This window comes from Felis catus, chromosome A2, assembly GCF_018350175.1.
Source record: "Felis catus isolate Fca126 chromosome A2, F.catus_Fca126_mat1.0, whole genome shotgun sequence".
Lineage (NCBI taxonomy): Eukaryota > Metazoa > Chordata > Mammalia > Carnivora > Felidae > Felis > Felis catus.
In genome coordinates, this window is record NC_058369.1 from 61,531,756 (window position 1) to 61,543,996 (window position 12,241).

At 51.2% G+C, this 12,241-nt stretch overlaps 1 protein-coding gene across 3 annotated transcripts in view; it reads right to left on the reverse strand.

The window, feature by feature from the left end:
- Nucleotides 1-12,241, reverse strand: part of NUDCD3 (NudC domain containing 3) — a 62,336-nt gene that overhangs the window by 48,212 nt on the left and 1,883 nt on the right. For all 3 annotated transcript variants that reach the window (XM_023250122.2, XM_023250121.2, XM_045052086.1), the window contains exon 2: nucleotides 8,498-8,796. In XM_023250122.2, the coding sequence (XP_023105890.1) occupies nucleotides 8,498-8,796 (299 nt within the window). The remainder of the gene's footprint in view (nucleotides 1-8,497; nucleotides 8,797-12,241) is intronic.

Here is a 12,241-nt window from a genome sequence, read left to right on the forward strand (position 1 = left end):
CAACGCAGCCCCAGCTCGGGCGGGTCCTTACCTGCGTGACGTGGGGGCCGTGAGGACACAACAGAGCCCCCAAGCGAGAAGAGTGCCTGGCAGCAGGGAGACCCCAGCACACTTGCAGGTGAAACAGAGAGTCCACACCAGCACAGCATATGTGATGAGGGACACAACACAGACATATGTATACATGTAAACGTAAAAAGTAAAAGTTGTAGAGAACATGCGCATTTCACAAAAGAAAGTATGAAAAAAAAAAAAAAATGGGGCGCCTGGGTGGCTCAGTCGGTTAAGCATCCGACTTCAGCTCAGGTCATGATCTCACAGTCCGTGGGTTTGAGCCCCGCGTCAGGCTCTGTGCTGACAGCCCAGAGCCTGAAGCCTGTTTCAGATTCTGTGTCTCCCTCTCTCTCTGCCCCTCCCCTGTTCATGCTCTGTCTCTCTCTGTCTCAAAAATAAATAAACGTTAAAAAAAAAAAAGAAAGAAAGAAAGAAAGAAAGAAAGAAAGAAAGAAAGAAAGAAAGAAAGAAAGAAAGAAAGAAAGAAAGTATGGACAATGGTTCCTATTAGGGAGAACTCATTTCCACTACACACTCTTGTAACTTTCCAAAATGTTCACCCAAAATGTAGCTGCCAATTTACTTCACCCTATAACAATCAGCGGGAAACAACATACCAACAACCTGTTTGCTATTTTTAGGTGCACTCTATGCCCAACATGGGGCTTGAACCCATGACCCTGAGATCAAGAGCTAAGTTCTCCACCAACTGAGCCAGCTGAGTGCCCTGATTCTTTTTTTTTAACAAATCAACTGTGAGAAAATAAAATAAGTAGGTCAGCTACAAATGGTATGTGGCTGGAGCCTTATTTACAGATTTAAACAAATCTTTATTATTAAAGTAGGGCATAGAAGAAAGCTGGAAATTTAAACGCTAGTTGAAAATATTGACAGGGGCGCCTGGGTGGCTCAGTCGGTTAAGCGGCCGACTTCAGCTCAGGTCATGATCTCGCGGTCTGTGAGTTCGAGCCCCGCGTCGGGCTCTGTGCTGACAGCTCAGAGCCTGGAGCCTGTTTCAGATTCTGTGTCTCCCTCTCTCTGACCCTCCCCTGTTCATGCTCTGTCTCTCCCTGTCTCAAAAATAAATAAAACGGTAAAAAAAAATTTTAAGAAAAAAAACCAAACTATTCTAAAAAAAAAAAAAAAAGAAAAAAAGAAAATATTGACAGATGAAGTGGAATTTGCTTTTTGTTGTTTTCATTTATTTTGTGAGCAAGAGCACGCACGCCAGCAGGGGAGGGGCAAGGGAGGAGAGAGAGAGAATCCTGAGCAGGCTCCAAGCTCAGCACAGAGCCCAATGTGGAGCTCAATCCCCCGACTGCAAGATCACAACCTGAGCTGAGATCAAAAGAATTGGACACATAAGGGACTGAGATACCCAGGTGCCCCAGAATTTGTTTTAAAATGACTCCACAGGGGGCCGTGTCAGGTGCCGAGGCTGGTGGCCGGCAACAAGTGTGTGTGGGTTCCTTATGACACGCTGTCTGCTCTCCTCCGTGTTTAAATTCTACCTGATGCGTTTTTGGCAAGGTGCATATATTTCCTTTTCAATGAAAAAAAAAAGCAGCTAGCATAAAACGTTACATTCTTTAATGTTCTAGAAATATGTTTAACTACAAGCTGGTTGTTTTACTTCTGAAAAGTATTTCTCAGATCTGGTAATAGCTGCTTTTTTTCTTTTTTCTTTCTTTTTTTTTTTAATTTATTTTTGAGAGAGAGAGAGAGAGACAGAGCACAGGCAGGGGAGGAGCAGAGAGAGAGACACAGAATCCGAAGCAGGCTCCAGGCTCTGAGCTGTCAGCACAGAGCCTGACACAGGGCTTGAACTCACAAGCTGTGAGATCATGACCTGAACCGAAGTCTGGCGCTCAACTGACTGAGCCACCCAAGTGCCCCAGCTACTTTTTTCTTAACACAGCAAAGCAAACACATCCAAGTTCAGGCCTTGGAGAGCACCAAATACTTAAGGCTTCGAGTCCCACTGACACTGGCCCTGCCTTCTAACCACAAGGTTTTAAGCAAATCTTCAGCACTTACATCCCAATCCCTCTATCTGTAAAAATCAGCAGACTTCCAGGGGGACGAGCTCCCCGGGTTTCCACATGCCTCCCCCCAACACACAGAAGCACTCCCCCTGGCCTCCACCCCACAGGCCAGGATGCAAGGTCACTTTTCCCACACAGTTTCAGTACCCAATGCACTCAGTACAAGTCACTGTTCTAAGATGTACAGGCCAACCTCTTCTAAAGACAAAGCCTGTAAGCTATAAATTAACTGCAAAACAAAGACAAACTGCAGCTTCTAGAAAGAAAAAAAGTACTTGTAACCAACAACCTGAATCAGACTCTCTGGATTTGGAGAACTCATACCCTGTGGAGGGCACGTGAGGGGGGCTCGGAGAAGGGGCAGTTTCAGAGCGAATGGTTGGAGGGCGACAGCAGCGTCCACCCCAGGTGGGCCGGAGAGAGAGACGGGTGGCTCGTGTGAGAGAAGGAATACTGTCCGCAGAAGCTCGTGCCCGCTCACTATGTGCGGGGATCCGCGTTCAGCAGGTGTGATGCAGCCAACGGGGCGGCTACACGGGGTGGTGTTGTGGGGTGGTGTTCTGGCATGTCCATGTGACTCTGGCAAGGGGCCTCCTGCCATGGGCACCCGGAGAGGCCAGGGCCAACAGACAAAGGACCTGTTTAGAGACAAAGCCAAGAAGCCAGCTCATCAGGAGTGGATGCCCCGGCAGGAAGCAGCACCCCTAGGGCACGGGACCACGGGAGACACGCTATGAAACCGAGTCAGTACACCTGTCGGGCTCAGCTCACATGTCCAGCAGGCTGCTGCCCCAACGCTGAAACACGGCGGAACCACCAGTGTTGAGTGGACCGTGAGATGAGGACAGACGGCCAGGAGGCTCTGCTGAGGGTGGGTGTAGACAGGAGCACGGAGGAACAGGGGGCTGCGCCCGGGTCCGGGGGCAGCCAAACCGGGACAGAAACAAAGCAACTGCCAAGAGTGCCGCTAGGAAACCTGAAAGCTCTCCTCCAAATGACTCCGTCCCCATCCCAGGAAGCACCTGGATCTGTCCCACAGCAGGACACAAGGGCCATGCCACCAAAACCAGGGACCGCAGCAAGCAGCTGTCCAGCGCACCACACTCTTCCAGGAGACCCCCTCCCCCCCACCCCCCGCCACTCAGTGGAGTGCTTCCTGCGCAGGGAAGGATGGCCTGGATGCTCCCGGGGCACACACCACCCTCAACATGGGCAGCCTGGGAGCACCCTGTCCCGCATCCAGGCACAGCTCTAAGGGCAGAGACACTATTTCCAAGTGATCATTTACTCCCTGATAATTATTCCTTTATTTTCTTCTCTTTTAAAGAGTTCTGTTTGTGACTTCTAAAGGCAAAAGCCAGACAAGGCACAGCCTCTGCGGATTCCAGTAGGCTCGCCAGCACCAGCCAATGCAACCATCACTGCATTACCTACAGCGCCACCTGCTGGCCAAGAGGGGGGCTGCAGGAGACCCCAGACCCCGGAATGCAAGAGGGGAGCCCCCCAGGGCTCCGAGAGGGGCCTCACAGGCCTCTGATGCTACTGGAATTCAGCCCCTGTCCTTTCACAGCACCAATGATGCGGGCGGCATTTCTGAAAGCTGCCCAGCACCCCGGGAGTCCTCTGAGCCCAGGGCACAGGGCCACGCATGGGGCAAACGCCAGGACTCAGGCAGTACCTCCTCCAGTCTTTACTGTGGACGCTCCTTGCAGACACAGACATGTTCTCAATGCTAAGCTGCTGTGTGCACAGGGACATCTGTGCGCCCAAACGCCCTCTCTCTGCTAAAGAACAAAACTAAGCACTTTAAGCAGCGGGGAGGGGCATTCCTGAACTTCACTGGAAAAGTCCTGACAATGACAGCAGGGTAGCATCGAGAATGAAATTCACAGCCACGGGAAAATTAGATCCAATTCAAGTTTCCCTCAAATAACCCCTCATTCACCAAAAAAACCCCGTATGTGTGGCTTTAAGATAAAAATCAGTATGCAATTACAGACAAATAAAAACATAGACTGCAAAAATTGGGGGGAAGAAAACAGACCCATGGAGATGCCTGGCTGGCTCAGTTGGTTAAGCATCTGACTTCGGCTCAGGTCATTGATCTCACAGCTTGTGTGTCGGGCTCTGTGCTGACAGCTCAGAGCCTGGAGCCTGCTTCGGATTCTGTGTCTCCCTCTCTCTCTACCCCTCCCCTTCTCATGCTCTGCCTCTCTTTCTCAAAAATAAACAAACATTAAAAAAAAATTTAAAAAAAGAACAGACCCGTGGTTGGCATAGGTCCAGATGGGGGACTGGGTGGGACCCTGTCTGAAGCACGATGGCACTCACAACACCACACCTGCAGAAGTCAGTAACTACTGCCAACGAGCAAACTGTGGTGCGGGGTGAACTACATCACAGCAAAACAAAACATCCCTCTACCATCCACAACCAATAGCTGATGACAAACATACACACGTAAGACACAAAGATGTAGGTTTTCACTCTCTTACTTGGTTTTTCCCTGGTGCCTATGCCAAATCTGTTTAATTCAGTAAGTGTATATGTGACTTTCCTGTCCAACAAGGGAGAGTCTCCCGTCATCACTGCCAATCCGGGCATGACTGCCAGCACATGGGTGGCAAACAGGAGGAGCAGAAATCAGCCAGCTCAGACCCAGAGTGCAGGTGACTTGCTTGTGAACAGACGGCCCACACTGGGCAGGGCCCCTGTGTCATTACACTACTCAGCACAACCCCAGAGAGCTACAGTTTATAGGACAAGCGATCTTGAGCACTGACCGGAAGGACATGGGGTGCCACTAACGGCAGAACCGGGAAAGGGTGGCTTTCCATTCCTTCCCCAGGACTGCCGCAGCCCTGCGGCTCTGCTCCAATGAGAGACGTGGGAGCCACAACTTCCTGATCCGCTCACGGAAAGCCAGTTAGGACCTGAAGGCAAAGAAGGTGCCCATCCTTGGAAGGGTTGGTCCTGCGGCACGAGGCCAAGGATCCCGGAACACACCCCAGTCTTCACTCTGTACCCACACTGGTGCGCAACTCGCACAACTCAGGCTGATTCCAGCCCAGAATACAACTTGTAGGTTCGAGAACAGAAAAATAGGGTCTCAACATGTGAATGAAGCAGCCATTCGAACCCTAACCCACAAATTAAAAACAAATCCCCTCTTTTAAAAAAGCTTTTTGAATTATTTTTAAAAATGAGATAAAAAATTTAGTAAAACAAAACGTATGCTCATTGTAGGAAACTTAGAAAATACGGTAAGGGGGGAAAGATGATAATAAAAACCCAAACCACCACTCTCTGATAACCAGGACTCACCATTTATCCCTTCGAAGGCTGTGTTCTCTGCGTGCGTATAACTTCACGGTTTTCAAATTCAGCATCACACTGAAAACTGCTTTTCTCACATAACATCATACGACAGGAGTATCTGTGTGCAGCAGGGTTCATCCACAAAGACACGACCAGTAGCACGCCATGCAGACACTGGGAGAGTCCCGCGAGGAACGGGCTCACGTAGCTGTGGTGGCTGGCAGGCCACAAGCGGGCTCTCTGGGAATGGGGCAAAGCTGTTCCACGGTGTGAATGTCTCCTGCTTCGGGGAAGCCTCTGCCCTGCTTCCAGTGCACTTCACCTCACTGATAAGACCCACTCAGGTCACCAAGGATGATGTCCCTCACCTGGAGTCCAGTGGTTACGGGCGCCGGTGACCTCCACAGAATGCCCCACAGCAACCCCTGGGATGGGGCCCACCAGGCCACCACGTAAAACGGGCCATCACAACACCCACATTGGTCACCTTTTTTAAGACAGTCTATAAACATGAGTAACTCTGTATGCTCAGTCTTCCGTCTGATACCCAAACATTTTATGCAAAGACCAAAGGAAGCAGGCAGCTACACACAGAAAAACTCAGAAAACTGCCCAGGGTCCCTCTGAGTCTTTGCCAAACAGTCAACTGTCCCCACATGAGCGCAACCCCAACAGGGAGGGAACACAGCTTCTGGGAAACAGGCGCCCCTGGAGTGCGATCCCGACAGGGACTGAGATAGCCCTGGAATAAGAGGTGCTCTAGACACACCCCCAACAAAGCTGAAAAACATGCTTCTGAAAAATCATACTAATCTGTGATAAATAACTGTGGGGACAGGGGCGGCTGGGTAGCTCGGTTAATGGTCCTGGACTCTGTTTCAGCTCAGGTCACAATCTCATGGTTCGTGGGATGGAGCCCTGAGTCAGAGCCTTGCATCAGAGCCTGCTTGGGATTCTTTCCTTATCTCTCTCTCAAGTAAATAAACCTAAAAAAAAAAAAAAAAAAAAAATGAGAACAAAACTTGGCACTCTTTAAAGGAAGAAAACAAAATCCAGAGATGCAGCTACATAACATCAACAATGTCAGGCATCCAGTAAAAAATTACCAGATATGTCAAGAAGCGGGAAAATGTAATCCCAAATCAGGAGAAAGCAATAGCAAACAGCCAATAACAAACCAAGAAATCAGAGATGATGGAATTGGCAGATAAAGGCTTTACACAGCTATCGTGTTTATGAGATATGGAATGTGTTTAGAGAAAAACAATGAAGGTAGAGATCTAGGCCATAAAAAAGAATGAATAGGAATTTGGAGAGCTGGAAAATAAAAAGCGTGCTGATGAATTTAACTGAAGGTTAGACACTAAAAAGGAGAAACGAGTAAATGTGAAGACAGGGAGTTAGACACTGTTCCAAAGGAGGCACTAAGGATCTTAGAAGGGTGTAAATGCAACAGAGGCAGAAGGCAGCTGAGAAACCCCCAGGGTACAAACACGGAGAACACCACACCGCAGGAGGTTGTAATCAGATCCTGAAACTAGTGATAAATATCTTAAAAGCACCTGGGAGAGGGGACCCACCAAGGGGAACAGAGAATACTCACTCACTTCTCATCACAAGACAACAAAATAATGAAACAACATTCTTTAAAACACTGAAGAAAAAAAGTTATCTGGAATTCTACAGACCACAGAAGTATTCTCAGAAATCAGCATCAAAGAAAGACATTTGCAAACCAATAAAAGCTGACGGAATTCATCTCCAGCAGATTTGCACTACAGGAAACGTTAGAGGAGGAAGGAAATGGCCAGCCCTGGTGACTCTCTGCCAAGACCCCTCCACTTCCAGGCCCCAGGCCCCATTTTGCCCTCTTTTCTTTTTTTTTTTTTTAATTTTTTAAATGTTTATTATTGAGAGACCGTCAGAAATAGAGCACGAGCATGGGAGGGGCAGAGAGAGGAGGAGACATAGAATCCGAAGCAGGCTCCAGGCTCCGAGCTGTCAGCACAGAGCCCAACGCAGGGCTCAAACCCACAAACCGCAAGACCATGACCTGAGCTGAAGTCAGATGCTTAACCAACTGAGCCACCCAGGCGCCCCCCATCTTGCCCCTTTCTGACCCAAGATCCACCTGCAAGAACTGCTCATCTTCATCAACAGGCTTACCCCGACAACTGCTGACCGTGAGCCCCACTACCTAGTACAGCTGTCATGACCCCGTAGTCTCGCCCACCTAATCTCATGGAACGAACCCTCCCTACCCTACATTTTGTGTCGCCGCAGGCTGTCTGCTTTGCTTGTCACTGTTACCGAAGAGCTCCATTCACAGACCCTCTCACTTGCAGCAGAGAGTGTGACGAGAGGGAAGAGCATGGAGCAGTTACGGGGGAGAAGGGACAGAGGTGGAGAGCGGACTGTGCTAGAAGAGAGGAGGCCAGAAGCAGCCGTTGCCACCACCTCGCTTGCACACAAGGAGGTGCCAGATCTTCACACGGTGTAGCCCTGCTCAGCGCCAGGAAATAGAGCCCCTGGAAAGGGAGGAGAGTATGGCCCCAGGCGCGGGGGGATTCCAGCATGGCCACACACAGGCTGCAAGACCCCAGGCTCAAGTGACAGTCACAGAGGACTTCGAGGCAGGTGCTGCATTATCACCTCTGCTCCACAGGGGAGAAAGCTGACACACAGGTTGGCTACTTGCCAACCACCCCACTCACGACATGGCCATCTCCCAGGGGACTCCAGGTACACAGTGGGCACATGTCCCCATGGCACCAAGACACAGCCTCCACACAGGCGGGTTGAATCTGGGAGCCCGGTGCTCTCATTCCGGCTCTAGCTCTCAACCGGCTGCACAAGTGGGGTAGATCACGGCCCCGCCTTATGGGGAGGACAAGAGGATGAGGACAGAAGCAGATTGGCCTCCTGCCCCACATGGGCACACTACTGGGACGCACCGCAGCTTGGGACCTAAACGTGGAGAGTCGGTGTGGTACCAAGCAGGTACCAAGCAGGAACCAGGGACGACCACGCCACCCACCGGATGTCGAGCAAGAAAGAAACCGCAAAGGAGGAATTCTTACCTGGGAAGGGCTGGTGGCCCTTTCGCAGCCTCCGTGGCACCTGCACATGCTCCCGCAGGCTCTGCCTCCACTGAGCTGGGGGCCACTGCCGGCTCAGCGTCCCGGGGTCCCGGTGGTCCTGGAGGCCCGGGGTCTGTGCTGGGGCCGACCTCCACCTCCTGCCCCGCGGCCGGCACTGGCTCCTGCTCGGCTGCAGCCACCGCGGCCTCCTCCACCTCCTTCCTCCTGGCCTTCTCCTCCAGCTCCTTCCTCCTCTTCTCGTCATCCTGGCGCGCCATGTGCTCAAAGGCTGTGAACACCTACAATCGAACAGCAAACTGGCCGTGAGTTTCCCGACCGCTACTAGGCCACACATGCCATGCAAAGGTGGTCAAACGTGGTAAGTAGAGAATGGAAAACTAGTAGACCACAGACGTGCTCCCCCTGGCAAAACGCAAACGCACTTCAACTTCACCAGGAGCTGCCGTGAAGGAATCTCTAACAGGAGTTCCAAATGCGCAGAAGGGAAACCAGGTAAGCCAACGCTCATGGCACCTATGCGCCCACCGGCCAACTTCTGGGTCTAAAGGATACGTAACTAAATGGTCTCAACTGTCCTTAGTTCTTTTTACAGCCCCCGGCGAGACCTGCTTGCCACGGGAAGAAGACACCGTCCTGGCAGCAAGAGGTGTAAAGACGCCAACAATTCAGACTCGAGAAGGGAAGACAGGAAATCAAGTTGAACCCACTCAGTACAGCAGAGTCACCAGACAGCTGCCGTTTTCCCACAATGCAGAGGTGGAAGGGGTGTGGCTCTTAAAAAACGTGGGAATTTCATCCCCCAGATAACCACGCCATGTCTACAACGAACAAGGAACACAAAAAATCCAAGTAACAGCTCCTACCCTCTACGAACTCAACATTCTGGTATGAGGACCAGCCCCTACTCTTTTCTGGGACAGTCACACCCACACAAGCGCTGGGACTTTCCACCCGAAGAGCACACAAGAAACATGGCATTTCGTATGCACCTTTCAAGGGCGCACACAACTTCCAACATGGCTAGCACAGACCCGTCCATGACAGCGCCACCGGGAGAGACCGTGAGGAACCGCTGCGGTACCTCGCCGTGGGCGCACAGATGCTCACTGCAGGTCCCGGAAATCTAGGAAGTTCCTTGGAAGGAAGGGGCTCGGGTAGACCTTGAAGAAAAGGCACGTGTTACCCTGGGGGCTACAAGGGGCAAGACCAGAGCTCCGAGGGGTGGGGCCATGGGGGGGGGGGTTGCTCCTCTGGCAACTGGAGGCGGGAAGACTGGGAGAGCCTCCCTGGGAGGTTGGAGGGGCCCAGCTAGCAGCCCTGCTCCCCACAGGTCCACACAGAAGCCTCAGTCGTAGCTGCCACAACCTGGGAGCAACCAGAATGTCCCTCAGCAGGTGAATGGATACCACATGGCGGTCTGTCCAGACAGTGGAATATTACTCAGCACTAGGAAGAAATGAGCTATGGAGCCATAAAGAGATGAGAAGGAAACTTAAATCATATCACCAAGTGAAAGATACCAATCAAAAAAGCCCATATATGTTCTGTAGGATTCCAACCCTATGACATTCTGGAAAAGACAAAACCACGGGACAGTAAAAAGTTCAGTGGTTGCCACGAATGGGGCAGGAGGGAGCAATGAGTGGAACATGGCAGATTTTCCCGGCATGAAAAATACTCTGTGTGACAGACACCAGTTAAACACTTGTCCCTACCTCATAAAATGACATCACTAAGACTGAACCCTAAAGCCAACTATGGTTTGGGTAGTCTGACACGAAACACAGGTGCATCGACTGTACCACAGGCACCATCTGGTGGGGATGCAGGTAATGGGGGAGGCTGAGGGGACAGGAGGTACATGGGAAACCTCTGTACTTTCCCCTTCAATTTGCCTTGAACCTAAAACTGCTCTTGAAGAATGGTCAGAAGCAGGTCGGAGTCCCTTTCCAAAGGACAGGAATGCAGACATACGTTAAATAATCATGTTCCACGTTCCATGTGCTGAGCAGGAAGACAAAACAAAAGGTCTCTAACTAACTACTGAACTATGCCAAATGCTTTCGGATTCCCCAAAACCTTCCTGAAGATGCTGTGAGGAAGACAGCACTGACATTTCCAACATGAGGAAACACTAAGCTCAGAGGAGGTAAGTGTCTTGTCTGAGTCCTGCAGGTGAAAGAGGAAAATAAAAATATTACAAGAACACTGACGTCAAAAGACCACGTCGGCAGAAAGAAGCAAAACCCTAAAGCTGAAACAAGGCAACAATTCCAGACCCATTTCTACTCCTTCAGAGAACCTGAGCCCGACAACATTTCACACCCGTGCTTGCAACACCTGACTTCACCCTCACAGCCATACAGCCCCGGACACCCGAGACCCTCATCCTAACTTCACAAAAAAAAGGAACAGCAAGGACTCTGTCTCCTCACCCCCCAGGACCTCCCCGGCCCCTGGGCCTGGTACTCCTCGCTGCATCCACCACCTCTGCTGACTCAGCCCCCTACCTCCTCTAACCTGCCACCCGCCTCCCCTGTCCTTGGCTCCGGTCGTTACAGACCCAGGCACCTGCTGTACGACCACAGCACCGTGGAGCTGGAGGAGAGGTCTGTGACCTCCAATCCACTTCTCTACTGACAGAGAGGAAACGACCCTCCCAGCAGGTCCGGTGAGGACAAGTGGGGAGGCTCTCCTGATTCTGGGGCAAGAGACCTTCTACTAAGCAGGCTTCTCAAACTGGACGCAAGAAAAGCAAAAAGTATCAAATGAATGAAGTGTCACTGTAAACTATTTTGTTCTTAAAACACATAAAAGGGACATCTGGGTGGCTCAGTCAGTTGAGTGTCCGACTCTTGATCTTGGCTCAGGTCATGACCTCAGGGTTCGTGGGATGGAGCCCCACATAGGGCTCTGTGCGGACAGCGCAGAGTCGGCTTGGGATTCTCTCCCTCTCTCCCTCTCACACGCATGCTAAGTAAATAAACAAACAAACAAAAATATCACGGCAAGGAATACAACTTGCACGTGCACCTTTCCTGCTGAAGGTCGTCCCTCAAGCTCTGCACCCAGGCTGGCCAAGCCCTTAGAATTAGGAGAAAGAATCGTGCATCACACCAACAGTCCAACCTCAATATATCAGGACACTTTCAAGTTCCAGAATGGAGCACCCCAGCACTCCCATCCGAGCCCTGCTTGCCCATGTTCAAGAGAGACTCCAACCACCCACCTGAGGTGGGTCTCTTGCCATCAAGTCAGGTGCAGGGAAGAAAACCCCTAAGAGGCAAACGAGCAGGGATGGGGGGTCAGGAGGACACAACACCAGGAAGGAACACCGTGCCACAGCAAGTTACTCAGTGGGACTCGGCATCTTAATGTCCCACCCACGACGGAACTCCCGTCCAACACTGAACTCACGAGTCTCCTGCCAAATGCCTCTGTGGCCAGAACAGTCCCCCCAGGATTCACCCCCACCCACCCAACAAAATGCCCTGGGAACATCTGCTTCTTCAGAGTCCCTCAGGCATTGCTGACTGCTGGGAACAAACTGCAGAAACACCGCTCCTCTTAACCATCACTAGGAAGTGTCCCCTGGGTACTGCCCTGCCCACTTCCTCCCCTCCCTCACTGCTGCTCAGGCAGCCTCCTGCTTCTCCCATCCCTTCACTGGGGACACCCCTCAAAATGCTGCCCTCCACCTTTGGCTCTTCTCTTCCCCTCAAA